Source organism: Cyrtonyx montezumae, unplaced genomic scaffold, assembly GCF_038088225.1.
Source record: "Cyrtonyx montezumae isolate F1298 unplaced genomic scaffold, pur_monq_1.0 scaffold_23, whole genome shotgun sequence".
NCBI classification, from domain to species: Eukaryota; Metazoa; Chordata; class Aves; order Galliformes; family Odontophoridae; genus Cyrtonyx; species Cyrtonyx montezumae.
Window position 1 is genome coordinate 8,930,358 of NW_027071970.1, and position 20,537 is coordinate 8,950,894.

The 20,537-nt window shown below is 39.6% G+C and overlaps 1 protein-coding gene across 1 annotated transcript in view; it reads right to left on the bottom strand.

The window, feature by feature from the left end:
- Positions 1-868: 868 nt before the first annotated feature.
- Positions 869-20,537, bottom strand: part of LOC136050294 (transmembrane protein 132C-like) — a 48,477-nt gene continuing 28,808 nt past the window's right edge. Inside the window, exons 3-6 of the mRNA XM_065739103.1 lie at positions 12,490-12,695; positions 11,803-12,076; positions 10,912-11,103; positions 869-3,907 (exon numbers count right to left, since the gene is read on the bottom strand). Coding sequence (XP_065595175.1) covers positions 2,708-3,907; positions 10,912-11,103; positions 11,803-12,076; positions 12,490-12,695 — 1,872 coding nt within the window. The 3' untranslated portion in view covers positions 869-2,707. The remainder of the gene's footprint in view (positions 3,908-10,911; positions 11,104-11,802; positions 12,077-12,489; positions 12,696-20,537) is intronic.

The following is a 20,537-nucleotide window of genomic DNA, read 5'->3' on the forward strand; positions in this document are numbered from 1 at the left end:
GGTACCATCACTTCTTTCCTCTCCACCAGCGCTGTCCCAGTATCCCAGAGAGCGCTCAGGAGCACTGGCTTATTGGAGATGCCATCTTTCATGCTGTAACAGGAGCTGCTCAGCACATGAACAGCCTTCTTTCAAATGCATTTTGAACGATTGCATTGCGTATATCTGTGCTACCATGGTGAACTATTTTTGTTCCATTCATCTTTCTTGTTCCTCTCCTGTTGTATTTTGCAGCTCGGCACTGTATATGTCTATTTCACCTCAGAGCCACTTGCGTTTTCCCAGGAAGATATACTGATCCCTGAGGTGTGGCTGATGCATCACTTCACTTAGCTTGTGAAGTAGCCTAGGGTCCTTTGGGACACAGGGTGCTTTGTATTTGTCACTTGTGATTCAGCGAAACTTGCTTCCATCTGAACCTACTGTATCAATCAGAGAAGCAACATAATTAATCATGACTGGGTTGCACGAAAGTTCCACACAGCAGAAGCAAGAGTCCTGGAGTTGTTGGTGCTGATGGTGGGCATGGAGATGAGCAAGATTAATAGTGACACTGCCATGAACTGTGCCTGACTGCTGTCTTCTCCTGCCATCCATCATCATCACCACACGTTGGGTGGGAAAGGGAAGCAGTTCACAAAAGAAGGATCAGAACAGTGAAAAAAAATTCATACAACTCTATTCTCTCCTCAGAAGGCAGCTCAAATTCTGTTTCAGCTGTTAGGCGGTGGATGCAGTACTTCAACACAGAAATGACAGAAACAGCCCCCTCCCCTCAAAAAAGAGAGGTTAATTTGTCAAGCCAAGTAAAGCATTTTAATTACAATTTGTATAACATGTATAAATAAATATTACATTCTTTCAGTCTACAATGCATACTAGGCTTATTGTGTTAAAACATCCGTCTATGTTACTGGGTGGCAGGATTGATTCTGAATGAGTAAAAAAACAAACAAAAAACAAAACAAAACAAAAAACAAAAAACAAAGAAAAACAACCAAAGAAACAACAACAAAAGAAACCTCCCAAAACAGCAAACCATTGAGTTAATAATTAAAAGAAAAACAAAAGAAAGAAATACGTGAGTAAAACAGGACAATGCAAGTGCTTCCAGCCACAGTCAAGACATAATACTGCTTTCCAGAAGGCTGGATGTACCATCTTCCTTGGAGTTACAAAAGGTTTGGGATGTCAGAGGTTTCCTCATTGTATAGATTTTGATCTGCGTCTCCATTGGCCTAAACTGGCACTGAGTCAATGCAGTTCTCCCATTTTATACAACAAATCAATTATTTTGTATTTCCTTCAGATTCATTACTGGTTTGGTATTAGGACAAAATAACAGATGTACTATCTAGTCAAGAATTTTCAATCTTAGCTGATCTAATGGCAAAAAAGAAAAAAAAATGTTTTTCTTAGATCAACACAGTGCTCTAGGTATTCCTCGATCTTGCTTCAGTAACATTGCTACCCCTCTGAACAGCTCTCCCAGAACAAGGACATACAAGTCTGGGGACAATTAGTGTTAATTCTTCCAACTTTCAAAGCTCTTTGAGAACTGGTGACAACAGAAGGAACAGAAACTTACAGAATGAAATCACAAACTCATGAACTTGAAAAACAAACAACAGAATCCAGGTATTTGTCCTGCAATGGTCCCTGTTCCAGGTGCACTTAAAGTAAACCAGTGGATACTTCTGCTGGTTGTAACTTCAACATGCTAATGCAAAACACTGCCTTCTTCCATTGGTAAAACGAGGGAACTTTGGTTGTGGAAATGCAGAACAAATAATGAAACAAACAATCCAAGCCTGAAATTAAAGTGAACACTTCTTCCAAACGGAATATATTTATAGCTAGAATTCAACAATTGAGGCTTTTGCTTTCAGAAGAGACACCAGATGAAAACTGTTCAATATTTGTCCTCTGAATTCTTTAAATGACAGGAGACTTTTAGAGCCAGCTTAGAAATAAAATTTTCTTGGTCCACTGCACACCTCCTGTATTGAAAAATTTCCTGGTTTTAAGATAATTAGAAGAAAAATACAAAAGGGAAAATGATTCTGTTTCAAACTAGAAGACAAACAGAAAATTAAAAATAAAAGAATACCAAGCAATTCCTTTCTCTTTCATATTTAATGCCAAAGTCTTATCTTCACTTCAAATGAAGGAAGAGAAAGAACCAGACTGACTTACAGTATAAAGTCTTCTTATGGGTCATACGTCCATAACTGGGATGTCCTATTGGAAATATAAACAAGTCATTCTTTGCTTCTTGCTTATTTTTTAAGGTCTTATATTCTCTTTATCTTTTATTCTTTTTTTTTTTCCTGAATATTTTTGGTATTTGAAACATTAGTATAATTATTATTTCTGTGACCCATAATATATATTTTTACAACCTCACCTTGCCCAGTTCAGTATTCTGGCCATCTCCATGTTCCTTGCTGCTATTTATATCCCAATTCTTAAATCCATGAACAGCAGAATTACCGTTGGGAATGCAAAGCAAAGTGAAAAACCTGAAGAAAAATACACTTAGCCGTGGACATTTTGGCAACTTTCTTTCCCTGATTATAAAAAAACCGCCTCATAATTTCTTCTGTTGGTCCTTTTCCCTCCCCCTCTTCTGTCCCAATATATACTGTAGAACTGAAGGCATCAAGGTGTGGTTAAACCCCCCAAAAACAAACAACCCAGCAAGGAGCTACGCTTTGTCTTTGAGCTTCTCCATGTAGTTTCTTATCTCTTTGGAGTCCCCCAGGTCCATATCCTGGCACACCCACTTAATGTCATCGTCATTGCTACTTATGATTGAATTGACAGTCGGACAACCATCGTCAGGTGGGATGGTGGTGAATGTTGTGAATTTTACCCGCTTCCTTTTAGAAGTCGGCGAATGTAAAGGTTCGGATTTCTGTTCCTTTATGAGCTTGCCCCCTGAGTCAGCGCTCCTGTGAATCTGGCTCTGAATGTTCTTCTGAGCACTGCCATTGAGGAGCTGGTTGCTCTCCTCACAACCCGTCCCTCGGTCAATGATAGTTGTGTGTTCATCCTGCTGAGGCAATGCATCTGCTGTGTTCTCCAGCAGTTCTGCTTCATTTCCCAGCCAGACCCAGTCATGAGAATGGGTCATAGTGGTCTGTCCTTCCACCAGAACCTGCTTGTGACGGTACTTAAGTGCAAATGTTGCACAGTTTATTAGGAAGACCAGAATTGCCAAGCAGAAGACCCCTAGCAGAGCATACATCCCAATCTCCAAATCGCTAAGGCCCCGAGGTGTCTGCACCAGATCGTTTTCCTCCATGCCTGTGTTGCCTTTTGGGAGATCTACTTGGGCAGGGAAGTTGGTGAAGTCTATAGGAATGTTCTGCAGCTGGCTGTCGTCCGACAGTTTGCCACCATCCAGCTTGTTGTTTTTAATCACTTTATTTTTTATTACAGACTTTGCCGTGGTGCCGACTTTCCTGACGGTGCTTTCCTCTCGCTCTGCTGATGAGCCAACGTAATACCGGCCCTCCTGGCCATAGCGCTCCTGGTCGGACCCTTTGTGCCGGCGGTCGCTGGCGTGGTTTTCAATCTGCTCACCATCATAATCTCCACCTGTATCAGAGTCTGCATCATTCTGGCCAAACTTGACCCTGATGTTGCCATTCCCCACAGCCAGGATACTTTTCCGCTTAGACTTCTGGCAGGCTTCAGAAATCATCATGTCCACCTTGACTAAGGTGCCCTGACCTTCACCTTCTGCTGCCACAACCGGCCATTTCAAGGCAGCATTCTGGTGGACTGAGACAACAGCTTCATCTAATGATACAGCAGAAAGAGAGAAGTCCTTAGAGTCATAAATGTCCAGCGGAGTAACAGAGCTGTCACTGAACTGAATCCAGGTGCTTACCACAGCTTCCTGAAAGGAGAGGGGTATGGTTAAAGACAGGCTCTCAAATAGAACAGCTAAACCCACGGCCGCTCATTGATCTCTCAGCTCTGAATGACAGCTGAAGGAAACGGAAGACACTGCACTTAAAGCAAACCAGGCTTCAGCCAATGGGGCAGAAGGTTGGTGGCATTTTTCAGTGATGTTCTACTACCATTCCTGCAAATATTTTGCAAAAGAACGTAAGAAATACCGGATGTGGGATGCCCACAATACCGAAGTATCCATTAGCGAGTTACAATTTACAAAGAAAGCCATTCCTGTCATATAAAACCTGGAAGAGACAAAACAGAAAAATTACTACAGGAACTTGAAAATAAGAATTTTTCCTCGTGTTGCCCATACACAAGTGCCACAGGGAACTGTCATATTCAACAAGGCATAAGTATATTTGCAGGAATAAAGAACTACCAGGATATCTTGGCAATGGTTCGAGCAGAAGATTCACCTGAAAGAAAAAGTCATGGAACAATTCCATTTTTCAGGAGAAAGGTGTATTCTATCAAAACACACTTTATCCTTGAGATAATGAAAAACTGTCCTGTGTTTCCTTGTCAAGGAGAGGAGAATGAGGATTCTGGAATGATCTCTATGATATCAACAGAAATGGCTCAGATTTAATTGGACCATCTTTGTTCTCTGCAGGCAGCACCATTAGAAGTCATCATTAGAAGAAAATACAAAGCTAGAGGTCAGCTCTTTGCCATTTGAATCCAATCCAGATGATATAGATATTTAGTTCTCCATGTCTCAGTAGCTTTCTTTGCAGGAGATTTCTTTATTTTTTCATTTGCCCTATGTCTTGCCTGTTCAGCCAGCAGACATGCAGACAGATTGCTGGAGTGCAAGCTTCACACAAAAACCAAGTTCTTTTCTTCACCAGACTCAAACTGCAGATGGCCCTAATAACTTTACACTTGGGTACATCAGAACAACTGGGCTGAAAATCACCACTGGGGAAAAGCATTGCCACCCTGTTACCATCCAGGCATAATACAAATTTACAACCCAATATGGTTTCCAATTGGTTACAATTTGTTATGCTATGGTTATAAGCAAAGGGAATTGCTACCCTTCTAGTTAAATTTAAAGCTTTTCAGTGAAAGCAGCAAGGGGAATTTAGCTACTCAGAAGGTTGGACTATAGTGAATATATGATTTCCAAAGTGCTATCAGCAAGTTCCTGAGGGACTGAAAGAAGGAAAATAAGTTGTGGCACAACAAGAATGAAGGCAAAGTTCTTGTTGATTCACATGTGCTTCAAACAGCTGTAACAGAGCCAGAGCAGCTCAGGAGCTGGAAAGGGTAAAATGCATATGGAAATTTAAACAGCTGATCTTTCATTAGAGAAACAAACCAAAAATGGCTGAAAAGGCTGAAGCATAGAGCTAGATGGCGTAGCTTAAACATACATCTTAGAAATCTGTAGCAGAACAAATTCAGCCATGGGAAAATAATAATAATAAAAATTTCTAAGGGTATGTGCAGAGAGAAAAAGATGCATCTCCACTAGTAATTCAACACCGCTATTTCCTTCCTTTGCCCACAAAAAGGAGGAGGTAGCTAGCATGGAAAATTTTGGTCCAAATGGCTAGAAATTTGCAATCAAAATTAAAACTTCTATTTTGTTCTTTATTAGTCTTCATGCCCGATTTTATGAAGCAGAGGTAGAGAAAGAAAAAGATGAGATGAGATTTCCAGACATACATGATTTACTACAGATAGCAGCAGTATACAATATCTTAGGTGTTATTTTTATCCAGTACTGAGATTTTTTGTTTCCAAAGGACCATTCTTTTCATACGAAGAATGAATTTCTTCATGGCACAGCACAATTGTTGTGCTTATGCTATGGATGGTGTTAATTAAAAGGGAAGGGGGGGGGGGGGAAGAGAGAAAGAGAGAGAGAATCTCAAATCCTGCCAAAATACATTGCATCAGCCCCAATATTCCATTTGGCAAAAGATCATTTCCTCTCATTGATGTTGTTAAAGGCAAGCTGAAGGCAAGGGAAGGAAGTGAATTTCCCAAATGATTATAAATTCTGAAAAGCTAAAAAAGGAAAAGAAAAAAGAAATGATTTAGTACCATGTCCTTCAAAGAGCTGTTTCTGCAAATCCTATGTACTGCATCAATAAATCCCCTCCGAATCTCTGACAGGGTCCTCCAATTACTATCAGCAGATGAAGATGGATCGGAGCCTTCTTACCTGCAAAGCTAATGCCCTCCATCTGATGCCCTCAAGACTGAAGTGACAAATACTTGCATTCATTAATTACTAAGCATAAACAAATAGTCTGAGGGATTCTCTCTCCAGTCTTTCTTCCCTCCACTTTTCACTAATGCACACACACACACTCAGCTGTGCTTTATGAACAAATGAACCACAACTACACATTAGTGACAGTCCCTCTTAGAGAGCAGGATGATTTATATGGTAGCTGTGATGATGTGAAGTGAGTCAAGATACTGCATATTAGATCACATTAATGACACCACAATCCAAACCAGAAGGGATGAAAAAACTACTTTTCACATCCCCCCTTATAAATACCATGATCTTCCTAAACTCATACAAATCTTTTATCAATCAGGATATATTTCATCTATATTTTCTCATGTACTTTTGCCATTCTCCTCCATTCCAGGTATAACTACACAGCAGATCAGTAAGTGTGATAGTTTTTCTTCATCTGCTGCAGTTCCACCACCTTTTCTAGCCCTGTATTATGTTGCTGTTTACCAGTCCAAAGATGCCACTTGATAAATCTTCTTGGATAACTGTGCTATGTATTGCCTGATATGGAATGCTTCAACTCCCCCTGTGTGAGTCAACCCAAAACACCACTGTTTGCTGGCTGTGTCTGTTCCACCTAGTAAAAACAACCAGGTTCACACTCCAGAAGGCAACCTGAATGCAGGAAGCAGAGCTGGCTGGGAAACTCAGCAGAGAGCACATAAGACAGAGAGCTGTGGGTCCTGTACAAATTCTTTGTGAAAATCTAGGATCCATACTTATGATATTTTGCCATCTAAAGCCTCAAATATCCTTTGAAAGCCTGCTATCTTATCACAGAAACTTTTCAGCATGAAAGATTGTGATTACAAAGTGTCCTTCAGTATTTGCTGAAAAAAGCTGGAGTTAGCTTGACAGCAGGACATGATATATTGTACTCTTCAAGCAAAAATTAGGGAAATAAGACATGTAGGACCAATTGCATTTTAGAGAATGATGATGCTTAGAACCATGCATGAGAAGATTTATCAATATATTTTAGCTCATTCCATGATCAGAATTCTTTTAATGGTCTTCAATCACCAAAACACAAGTAGTTGTGAACAAGTCCCGAACTTCTGGTGCCAGCTGCAATAGTCTTGGAGTTAGGCAGGACAGCAAAAGAAAAAAAAGGACAGAAGAATAGCTCTGCAGAAAATAGCCCCCCCTCAAATAAAGGACAAGGTACACTGGTCTCAACTGCCTCTATTAGTTCATCTTTGATAGTTTCATCTGGGACTTGAATGCTGAAATGGGTTTCCCAAGCAATCTTATCAGAAGGAACATCAAAGTATTACATGTGCATTTATTCTTAAGCCTGTGGCTCATGTAGTAAAAATTGGGCTTGATCGTAATGATGTGGAAATGAAAAGCAGCCAACACTCAGATCTGAATTCAAACCACACATTCCTCTTCTCTGTATTTCTTTCTCTCCTTTTTGTCCAATCTGCTAATGTGACATTCCTTTCCAGTGGGAATTTGCTTGTATTTGCAAGGGAAGAATTCAGATTCTTATCTAACAACACATCATTACTCTTTTCCATGCTGCTTAATCCCTTTATCATACAAGGTGCCATTGCATGCATTGCTCTGTCAGTTTAAAGAATATAGAAACACAATTTAAAAGTAATTTACACTGCAAGAACAAAGTAATGAATCCACACCACAAAAATACCCTCCGTATCCATTACCTAACTGTGAGATGTCAGTGAACTCCCAGAACCAGTTTTCATGAAGGACGTAAGCTAAAAAAAGACAGTATTTTGTCAATCCAAAGGACAGGGATGTGTAAGCAACTCCAGCTTGTCATCCTGGCTCAGGTGGTGCTGAACACCCTCACCTCCTATCAGGAGGAAAGCTGACATCTTGCAGGATACTCCCTGGGGTTACAGATGACCTCATAGTGCTGGGTCTTGTCACAGATGTCAACATGAGACGTACACGTGAAGGAGAAGAGCTTGGCCTTTAGAAGGTGCTAACATTGCTCTTTTTTATTCTTAGAAAATGTCTTCAGTTTTCTAGTAGCACTGAGAGACATTTTAATACAAACAGCTATTTATTTTGGGCTTTCTTTTTTCTTTCTTTCATTTTATCCACTCCCATTTGAGGTCATTAGATCACATGCCATACCCTACAGTGACAAAAAAGCTGTGATATGACTGAGTTTCCCCTGAAGAGCTAGCTGAAATGGAGGAGTCCTTGAAACTCATTCAGATCTGAAAACACTTAGACACTGAAGATTTTCTTTTATTTACATTTTGAAGAAAGCTTTAAGGCAGCAGTGTTTATTTGAACAAGTCTGTAAGCCAAATGGAACAGCTTTCCTACCTGAGCAGACGGCCACTAAAAATAGTCTGTGCACAGCTACAGTTTCCAAATTTTCAGAAAATATTTCAACCTAATACTTAAAATTTGGGTAATCTCCACTTATTTTTAGATCCACTTTCAGCATTAAAGAGCTAGCATTGATTTCAAGAAAAGGAGGCATGGGCTTAGCAGCCTACAAGGTGACCTCAGGTAATTAGTTGCCCAACGATAGATAGAGATATATATATATATAGATATATAACTTCAGGCATCTGAGATTAAAAGGAAGGGGAAAAAAGATGGCTTATATTCTTTGAATTGCTAAATATTTGGGAAAACCAAACTTTTTTCAAGACTACTTGTGCTTTGGTTGTTTTGTGTTACTTGTGCAGATATTATGTGGTCATTATGACCAAGGAAATAATCAAGTCATTATGTTCACTGAAAGTTACAGATAAAATACTGAATTCGTTCCCGTGCTATTGAAGAACCTGTAATATCACAACAGTAAAATGCTTTATGACTTCTATTGCATAATGGAGATGTACTGCTTAATCTGGTAGGAACAATATTGTGCCTGCCAGAGTACCAAATTCCCAAACATTTCTGTTAATATATTTAGAGTCTTGGCCATTGTAGATACAAAAGTGGAGCTAAGGAAAATATTTAACTAAGAACCCATTGACATATAACAGTATTGAGATATATACAGTAATTCCTGGGAAAAAGAAGACCTTCAGCTATCCCAACTGCTATTTTGTTTCTCAGCTGCATCAGTACACGTCCCTTTTGTAGGCTTAGGCAGTAGGGACAGCAGCATCCTCATGCTGCTCAGCACTACTCAAAGCAGAAGACAGTGTCCAGAATGGAATATGCCCAGTCATTTCTGTATCAGAAATGTGCCACTTTGAGGAAACAGAAATTGTTTCACACAAGAAAATTCAGCTTTGATAAAATATTTCACTAAAATTTTGTTCTATGACACAGATAGTGAGAAGAAGTATTTCAAAACAAAACAGCTTTGCATGTTAGCATTTTTTCTGTTATTTCATAACTTGGCAATTGATGTGATGTAGAATGTCATATCATATCATACTACCATGACATAATATGAGATGTCATATTGAACATTCATGATGTCATCTCTTAATACATCTTAATATGTTGTGATAAGTATCTCTGCATACACAGGCCTACAAATCTGAGTAATTGATGATATATCTGTCAAACTTTCCAGATTCACAAGCTCTTTTATCTGCAATCAAAGCCATGATTCTTCCAATGATGCTGCCATAGAAATGGTGTTCTGTCTACTTAATGCAATTGGGTTAGGCGTGCTTTAGCTTTTACTTTTACGGTCTTTGTCTGAAGACACCATTTGAGAAGTGGTTTCTAAGCCCTGGAGAAAGGGCATAAATGGGTTAATTAGGTAAGATTCTTATGTCTACAGGATGCAGTAAATTGAGCAGATGGGCAGTGTGTCCTCCTAGTTTGGACATTTTGCTGTCACTAAGTTATAAAACAATCTAAATTATTTTCATGTTACAGAAAATTAGGTAGCAATAATCACAAAAATGGGCCATTAAAGTTGACTTGAGATGAAATACAGTTTCTCTGAGAGGAGTAGATGTAGGCAGAGTTAATTGCATGGTGTCCAGCCTCACTCTTCAAATTGACTGACTGAAAGAGCAATGAACATAGATACAATATGTTTTGCTGCTGCTGGCCCTCGTTCTTAATCTGTTCCAATACAACTGTTTGCCTTGGTCTGGTGTTAATCCTCTGTCCCCTTTTCTACATGGGAACTGAGGACTGCTTGAAAGCCTCCTTTTAAAGAGATGGAAATTTGCTGGCTTAAATTGAGGATCAGTATATCGACACCCTAATAATGAAACCCCCAAAATCCATTTGAAAAATAAAAGGACAGAGGAGACTGGTAATCTGCTGTGAATCCAGGAGGGAAAAGAAATGTATTTGGCTTTCTTCTGCCTCTACTTTATAGCTCTTCAAAATATCAAATCGTTGTGATACACAGAGCTCTGTGCTCTCTGGCACGGAAAACAAGGGCACGCTCATACAGTAAACAGAGATCACTGTCCAGAGACTGTCTGTGTTGCAAAAATAACAGATGTTGCATTACTTAAAGAAAGGGTACTGAAAATGTAAATAATGCAAACTTTAATATAGCCAGAAATGTTATCATGGATTAAGTCCATATTGGAAGAGAAGAAATGAGAAGGCAATTCTAGAGTAACTCTAGAGGAAGGCAATTGCTGTAGACATTTGCATGATTACTTGTACCCTTGAGACCAAAATATCACGTCTATTTTGTGTTGATAAAACACTTTTCCATTCCAAAAGGCAACGACATTAAAAGCTGGAGTGCACGCTACCTGCTTAGGAGTATGAAGCAGCTCTTGAGCAACAGTTGTAGCCACAATAGCCCGACTGCTTGCTGCACTTGGCTGAAGAAAGAGTGAAAGTCCAGCCACCAGTTGGACTCCAAGGTCTGTTATGGTCACTTTGTCATCTAGAACAGTCACTGTCTTCTCTGCCAAGATGGAGTCAGACAGAGGAGACAAAACCTTTAGAAAAACACAAAAGAATAAACTTAGAGAAAGGCTGATAATTAAAAATAATATTTCATAAAGTCATTGTTCTTCTTGTCTCCAAAGCCTTAAACACAGAACCTAGTGGGAGGCAGTCTGATTTCAAATGACAGGTGGACAAAAAACATTCAGTACCGAGGTTATAGCAGAGAGCTTTGCATGTGATACAGAGAACTATACTGTCTTCACTGTGTTATTTGTATCACTTCACTGCAAGAACTGGACAAAAAATTTCTTCTGTTAATTTGGATCTCAATATGGGAAAGCTCATAAGATTTATCACCCAATCATTTCAAAGGGAGGTTAGACACAAAGAAAATAGGCATCTTCTAAAAATCTTTGTGTTATAAAGTCAGAGTGACGCTCTTCAGCTGACTGGTGGTATCCTGTATGTGGGACAAGGACTCTGACTTCTCACAACCTGTAATTGCTGCCTTTTCTGAATGCCTGTGAAGGCTGCCTGCCTTCCCATTCCTGGCTAGACTGCATGTCTTGGACTGTCACTGGGTTGGTTGAATGTCCCCTCATGAATGCTCTGTGTGACATTCTAGAAGGTCAAAGGAATTTAATAGGAAATTATCCTACTTCAAGATAGAGGAAAACTGTACTGGATTTTGTGCCTATGCGTATATTCTCTAAGTGAATGGTAGAATGTGTCAGTCCAGAGCACAGTACCTGCATTGTTGTCATTCCTACTTCCCGTCCAATTAAAATCCTCCCTTCCTGCAGCTTGGCAATGTGAGGTTCTTCCAGTTTCATAAAATCCATTACAAGGTCTGTAATGTCAAACTGCCAATCTGAGCCCAGCAGGTAGCTCAGCTGACCCCAAGGGCCAGAATCCTCAGCCACAAACTGTGTCAGGACTCGCACCATGGCATGCTGGTATTGGAGAGTGCACCCTCTTCCTTTCCGTTCATCTTCATCTTCATCATCACTGTCTCTGGTGGGTCTTTTTGATTAAAAAACAAAATGAAGAGTAAAGAAACATTTTCAGGAAAATTAGTGAAAATTAACACCAGAATGCTAGTGGAGAGGATTCCCTTAACCCTCCCTTCTGTTGTGTTAAGTTCATTGCTAATTCAGGGCTATTTAGCATGATAAAAAACAATACAAATGGACAACAACACCTCTTCATCTAAGTTGGTATGTCTAAAAAGCAGTTACTATTACAAAGCTTTGCACACTGCTGCACGATAGACACACATCTAAAATTCCATAGGCATTAAAACCTTTATTAGACCTGCCAATGTCCAGTGCAAAACTAAAGATTCCAGTGCTGCTGTTCCACAAGGAAAGATGCTGAGAGTAAAATCAACTATTATTTCACAAAAATACACAATAAATTGAGCATCTCAAACACACCTTTTGTTGGAAACCACAGGGACACGCCAGCCCTTTATTTGGCTCAGTTCTGTGTCTGAAATGTCTATCTGAAGAGGCAGGCGTGGGACCCAGACCGTGATTTGCAGAGGAGCACTCAGATACTGATACGTGAAGTTTACGAGCACATTCACTTTGCCTTTCATTTCTTTGCCGTTGACGTAAACATAGTCACATCTATCAGAAACCTAAGGTGAGAGGGAGAGAAAGAAGAAAATTGCTGAAATGCAACAGGCTCTAAGGTTAACCATTGAAGCTCAAAAAACAAACAAAAAAAAACCAACAAAAAACCCCACCACCAACAACAACAAAAAGACAACCCAAAAAAGACTGTGCATGTTAATGGCAACCTCTTAGAATGGGATCAGATGAACACAGAAATGCATCTTTGGCTCTGGAGGTGCCTGAAAACTGGATACCAGTGATGAAAGTAGTGGCTGATTCTCTCACTGCTGCGCACTGATCGCAGTGCTGTGGAATTTGAAATGAGCATGGCTACCCCAGTGAGTTTTGACTTTCAGCAGGAGACCACACTCCTTTCAGTCCTCAAAACAAAGCTGACCTTGGAGTGGATTTCAGCCACTGCAGAATAACAGAAGTCTACTAATTCCTTCTGCAATAAACATTATCTGTTTGTAAATGTTTACATTTTGGTTAAAGCTGTAAAGTATTTCTAAACACTGCAGTAGATTTATCATTAACATGTAAATACTGTCTTGAAATATAAGCAAGTATTATCATAGCCATGTAAGAGTTATATCAGTAATCACATCTTTAATCAATGTTGTAATTTACAGACCATTGAGTTTTCTCATTTATTACTTTACTGAGTACCAGTGATAAAATCACTCCCAAATATATAAATCATTAAGAGGGATGCAAATAGTATGAAGTGACTCCATGTGATAAAGTCATTGTCGTATCTATTCCTAAAGGTGTCATAAATGTCGGGGGGAATCCTGTGGTACATTAATCATATATTAAGTGGCTAGCAATGGGAGCTGTTATATTACTAAATGAGCTGGTATGTCTGCAGAAATTAACAGTAAACCCAACAGATTTCTTCCACTCCTGTTCTTGCTCCCATCAGATGCATTTCATCACACAACAAATATCAGCAGTGGTAGTAATGTGTCTCTCCACCTGGACATATACCATCATCTGCTCCCTTTTATTCCTGCTTCTCAAGACCATTTTATTCCAATGAAGATTGCCAACTGGAAACATTCATCTCCTCACACTCATGAAATAGATGGGTGTCCTTTGTGATCACAGATACAGGAGCCTAATCCTTCCCAGTTTGACATATAAATCCCACTTTGCACCCTTTGTCAGGTTTTAAGTGCTGCCCACATTCTGGTAAAATATTTGGTTGCAAAAGGAAACTTCAGAGAATATAACACGAGCATTTCTATGACTCATTCACTAAGAAGGTTACGCTGTAGCTGGGCTCTGTTGATTGAAAACAGTATTACAAGCTACAGTAGAAGGCCCAGCAGCTTGTCTAGGCTTCTCCCTCAGACCAAGGTTTAAAAGTCTGATGGTAACAACACAAATGGTATGCCCTATTTTTACACATTAACTTGAATGGTAATCAGATAAGGGCTTTGTTCACAGTAGGCTGTTTCAGAATGACTACTCAATCTAATCCACAGATACTATGCAGCAGAGATGTATAATGCAATATATACTACAATAGAGTGATTCATAACCCTGTCCTAGATTCGCTGCTGTTGCTTTCTACGTTGCCTTTGCATCAGCTTCACCCTGGGAGAAGAAGAATCAGGAAAATATTTCTCATGAAAACAACTACAGAACAGGCAAGCAAGGGCTACATGTCAGGAGTTCCAGCCTTGACTCCTTGACAACAGCATCATCTCTGCCTAGAGCACAACGACTAGGACACACTGGGTCAGTCAGCTCCCATATTTGAGCTGCTCATGTCTAGCACAACCCTGCTGTCTAGCTGTTGTCTCCATTGCATGAAAACAGGAGTGGCCAGTGGCTGACTCTCAATGCTTGGTAGCATCAGTCCTCCCCTTTCAGCAGCTGACAATGTCTGTCTATCTCTGACAGAAATTTGGGTATTATCTTAACCAGATTTTTAATTCTCTGATAAATGAAATTAAAAGGAATTAATGTCTAAACAAAATAGCAAAAAATGAATGTCATGCACAGCACAACACCCTTGGTAAAAGTACAAGGAAGTCCTGGCTGACATCTAACCTTATTTCTGTATTCCTCTATGATTTCAGAAAGTCAGTTTGACTCTTCCTGTCCATTTTCCTCCACTGGTGCAAACAATGCAGCCCAGAAAGCTTTGGTTAGCAAGAGTAAGACTCAATGCACCTGGAGCACACACCAATTTCCAGAGCCAAATGAGAAATAGTGTTCCTGGAGAAGACCCTGTCTCTGGGTTAGTTGATAAAGTAGCTTCAGATATGACTCTTCTTTCCTTAGCTCTACCTTCCTCTAAGCAAAAGTCTTTGGGGGGCTGGTCAATGAAATCTAATTGAATTATGTTTGGAGCAGCAGCCACTCCCCTTCTGAAACTGGCTCCATCCTGTTCATTCCTATGGAGTTGATCCCAAAGGCAAATGCATGAGCCTTCAGAGTTAGTTGAACAAGCTTCTTATTTATACACACAGTAAACCACACACACATGCTGATAAAAGGTTCCTGGTAACATATTCAGCTTCAGTCCTACCAGATTTAGTCAAGGTGTATGATTTAATATTATCTAAAACCCAACATTGTCAGTAACAGAACAAATGTGACCATCAGGGAAAAAATACAATAACAATAGCAGCAAAACTGCAATTCCTAAATGGTCCTGGGCTGAGATCCAATCTCCATCTGTATTTGTAAAGCTGCTCTATGCCTTCACAGGTATGCTACAAACAAATGGCTAAACAAATACATATAGCATCCTAAAGAAGTGGCTGCTGCAGCTATGAAGCAGCCCTTAAAATTGCTACAGGTTAATATTTAGTACTAGACATGCATCAGCAACAGTGGCAGGTCTTTATGACTTGCACTGAGAAGAACATTACTCTCTTCACCGAGTACAAGCAGTGCTAATGTCCTTACACATGCTCCTTCTTCTGTTCCTTTATTTCCGATAAAGACATAACAGAGAGTGAGTATAGGAGGAGCAAAGCTGATATGGTATTACTGCATGCATTTCAACTTTGTGCCTTCACATAGCCATTGTTCTTGAAGTAACACTGACTGCTCTTTAGAAAGAAAGGCAACAGACTACCCAGCCCGTGCTGTACAGGGATGAAAGAGAGAGGGGAACACTATCTCAGCATCTAATTCATGATGTGTTGCAAACTAGGTTTGCAGCAATTGTCCCAGGGTTAGCCCAGAGTGTCGTGGGGAAGCTTATTCACATTGAATATGTGTATGCTTCCCCACGACACTCTGGGCTAACCCTGGGACAATTGTGTATGCTTCCCCACGACACTCTGGGCTAACCCTGGGACAATTGCTGCAAACCTAGTTTGCAACAATGATGTAAGGTCTAACTTGCTAAGTAGATGCCCCTCACAAAAATAATGTTGGAGCTATGTGTGCAGCATCAGTCCCACTTCACTCAGACTAACTCAGTCAGATGGAAGTAACAGCACAGCCAACTTGTTAGAATAATACAAAGCAGACTGTATGAGACTATTTTGATCTTTTCGCACATAGGGTTTAAAAAAGATGAAAACAAGAACAATGGGGACAACAAAAAGCACTGCCCCATGGAATCATAGAGGAAAAGTGGAAGGGAGATTAAAAAAGAGTAATAAATAAAACAGGATCGTGTTAGAAATCAAATTATTTTTAATTTAAAAGGGATTTTTGTTTACGTATTTTGTATAGACAGATGAAAGTCTCCCTCCGTTTCCTCCAGGGTTTTGCAGTGCTTCTGAGAAGGTCACCAAACATCACAGTGACCAGCACTCATCTGCCCACAGTACTTCAAGAAGTCTCTGACAGAGACTGCCAGGCAGGACACTGAGCAGTAATCTGTGTCTCATCTCTTGTTGTATTTATTCTTTGACTGTGAAAATATTTTCTGTCTGAAATGGCTTTTTATCTTTAGCTTCAGAAGAAGTGAGAGATGATGAAGAGAAAGGCTGCTTAGCCACCACCTTTAAGTGATTATTTTTTTCCTTTTGCATAGCAGATCGGCAAGAAGTTTTGCATTATAAAGCGACTTCTGATGCTACTTCAGCAGTTTCTTTCATTATCAAGCTGCATTCAGCTGCTTCTCTCCTTTTCTCCATTTTTCTAACTTCTTTCTCCAGATTAAAACTAAAATAAAGAAGCTAGATGGCTAAAGATGGGGCTAAGCACAGTTCTCTGGAGATTTCTACTTTGTCTCTCTTTTTTCTGGCATTGTATTTTTGTGTCCCTTTGTTACAAAGGCCATTGCCTTTCCAAACAACTTGGACAGATTCACTCTGAAACAAATCACATTTTATTGAGCTGACAGAGCAAACTACTGCCTGGAAATAAAAAACAGAAAACAAACAAACAAAAAAACCCCAGTCATTCTTGAATCACTACCTATGCCACTCTGTGACTTTGTGATCTGGGCAGCAAATGTACCTTTCCACCAAGTAATGAACAAATTAACTGCAGTGAATATTGAAGTTCCCAGTATCAGTCATAGGCAGAACCTCTGGACCTTCTTTTCTCTTACTTATTTCAGATTAAGGTCTCGAACCCACAATGAGCTCTGTACAGCAGAATTACAGGAATGGAATGTGGCTACCACAACATGAGCTGCCTGTCACACCATAAAGGGTGTGACAATGTGCTGCCTTGGACTCTGCAGCTATAAAGGGGCTGCTGACACTTCTGAAAGAGTCTCTCTCCTTTGTTGGCTAAATTCTGCTACAGATTACAGAGAAACCTTTATCCAATTACTGCTGGAGGCAGATAGTTTAAAAAAGACAAATATCATGTCAAATATAAGCTGGGACTGTCTTTCAGAAGATGGCAAACTCAAAATGCTGTCTGCTCTGGTTTGTGTCAGTCATACGCAAGACTGGAAAGAATGACAGCTATAAGACCCACAAATAAATGGTACCCACGACGTGAGGATAGCATATAGCTTGTTTATTGTCCAGGCAATTTTTCACCTTTGAAGACATTAACCCACAGCAATAGGTATATGAAGGACAGTCCCAAAGGTCAAAAAAGAGAAGCTTTCAATTTGACAATGCCGTTAAGTTTATGAAAACTGCAAATTTGTGAGGAAACCATCTGTTTTCTAGGAACAAGACTGTGGTTTACCTTTAACTAAACACTCCGAGGTTTAAAAATTCTCAAAACTCTAAAATAAAGCAGAAAGGAAGAGAAATGGGAAAGCAATTTTAGCTGGACCTGTTTGAGTAGGTGAGGTGGACAAGATGATCTTCAGAGGTCCCTTTTAACCTCAGCTATTCTGCAATCATGTTATTTAGCATTATGATAATGGTAGCAGTCCTTTTACATAGAAAGGTTTCTTGCAAATAAAGGCATAAATATTTCAATATCCATGGGATAAATATTTTAAGCTCTACTTCTTGTAGAGCTGCTTCACAAACTGACTGGCTTCCATCACTTGATGGTATGAAAAAAGAGTAGAAGTGTCAGAGAAATCAAACGAAAGTCAGTGTGGTAGAAAAGCAGCTAAGATAAGTAACTCATAGGATGTTAGCTGGCTACTGCTCTGTAAATACAGAAGAAGACTAAAATGATTAAAATGAACTTGTATTCTTCAAGAGAAGCTTTAAGTGTGACTGGCATGAGCAGACTGTGGGTGATGAGAACCTTGCTGAGATACATACACAAAGTAAAGGCATATCCAGCTGAAGGTCACTTTCAGTAATTTAGGCCAAAACGACAAGTCAAAGGCTTCTGCAGGTCAGGGTTAGAAATGCAAAGAGCTGTGTTCTCTCCTCTGAGATTGTTCTTTGGAAAGTGAGACTGCTCAGCCCTCTTCAAAAGTTTCCATTGAGACAGTAACATATAAATCCAATGTAACTCTGGGTTCAGCACTGAGATGAACTCTTTGATGTTCCCAACTTCTCTTGGAAATAACATCAAGATGACAAAATAAATAAATAAATAAATAAAATCTGCTTCTCTTCAGAAAAAAACCTTAGAATAATGTCTGGACAATAACAAAGAAAAACTGCATGCCAGGACATGGGCACACAGCACATCTGTGTGCCAGCACCCCTGCAGTCCTTCATGCCTGCTACAGCTGACACTGAATCCTCTTCTGTCACTCACAGCTTTCACATGATAGACAAAAAGAAGCTTGCATTTCTGTTAAGGGACGATAAATCACAGAGATGTTTCTCCTCTCTTTTTTCACCTCAATCCACTTTTATTGATGGAAGAACATACTTTGTATGATGAGACCAATATTGCAATTTAGAAGAATCTCATCTCAGGTTTCTTGAAGGACATTGTCTCTCAACAAGACAGAGCAACCATGGACACCCTATTTCTGAACAGACCCAGCCTCACTGAGCTCTATTCTCAGGGACCTGGCCAGGCCAGTTTTGTGATACATGGCTTCCAATCTGTTCTCTATGACTTAGGCTCACATTCTTCTCCCTCTGTAGTATTGATAAGACAAAGAAGCACTGTGTGTCTTTAAACAATTTAATCCTTCATTTAAAACAATAAACTTCGCAGTACTTGAGCAGTGGCTTCTCTGATGAACATTCCTATCAGGCTGGAAAGGTCCAGAATCTGTTGTTTTGTTGTAAACCCATTTGCCCATTTCTGTTATACTAATGTAAGTGTTGCTAAGTATTCAAAGGTTACATAAATGCTTAAATATTTATGAAAGCACTTTTATGAGCAAAAAGCTTTTTCCAGTACCTCTTAAAGGAATCTCAATTTCAATGAGAAAACTTACAGGATAATTAGTAAAGAAAAGTGATGCTCAGCACTTTTCAAAGATATGACTCTCTTACAATTTCAGCCCAGCATCATCACTCTTACATACCAGAAGGGCAATTGAAGAACATGAAGGTTAAGCTTTGTGAAAAAAGTCATTAATAAATACCAAACAGCAGAACGACTTATCCATTAAATATACTTAAACATCAGACAGAAAATGCTATCCAGTGATACACCATCCCACTAGAATTTTGTGCATTTCCTTAGGATTTTCTAATATTTGTTTCCTTGCAGTAGAGCTTATTCTAAACTATTCTTATAACAATATTTTCTGCAGAAATTCTTGAGGTTTTGAGACTATGGTTTTATAGATTATGGAAGTCTATGTTACATGAACATTATATGATGGCAACTGCTTCAGGAGAGGATTTCAGTGCCTGATGGCATGATTTTGAATAATCAATAGTCTGCTGCTGGAAAATGGAAGCTGTCTCAAGGTCCACACTACTTATTTTCTCACACTAAACTGTTTAAACCTGGTAAGAGTTAAAGCTTCAGACACGAGCTCTTCCACAATCCCTGGCATGATATGTACAGCTCTGTGACACTTAGAACAGCCTTTATGAAGGAGGTATCCATTACAGGAGCTGCTAATTGCTAGTGTGCCTTGACTTGCCAGAGCCACCCCTTGTTCCCACTGACTGGAGCTGTGCTCAGTGACTTGGAAAGTGAAGCCAAAAACTCCTCTCACCAGGAGAGCATAAAGACAAATACAGTAATGAAGACTTCACTCTGATAAAGCTGTCATAATAAATGAAAGGCTTGATTTTTTTCCTCTTGCAAGGAAGAATAACATTGAGAGTTGCTTTATACTTACGACCCAGCAGAAGAAAATGAATTTGTTTCTTGAAAATATCGAGGACTAATTACTCTGAAAGGAGTGGTGAGGGAGCAGAGCAGCTATTGCAATTTAATAAGTGATCAAAGCCACTCTTAGAGTTAACTCTACTGTTTTCAGTGCATAGCATGGCTTCTGCTTTCACATTGCATTGTGGCTGTGAATAGCTGCCATGTTCCAAATGTGGTTTCAATCCCTGCAATCAGCCCTCAGGCAAAATTCCCAGCAACCCGCA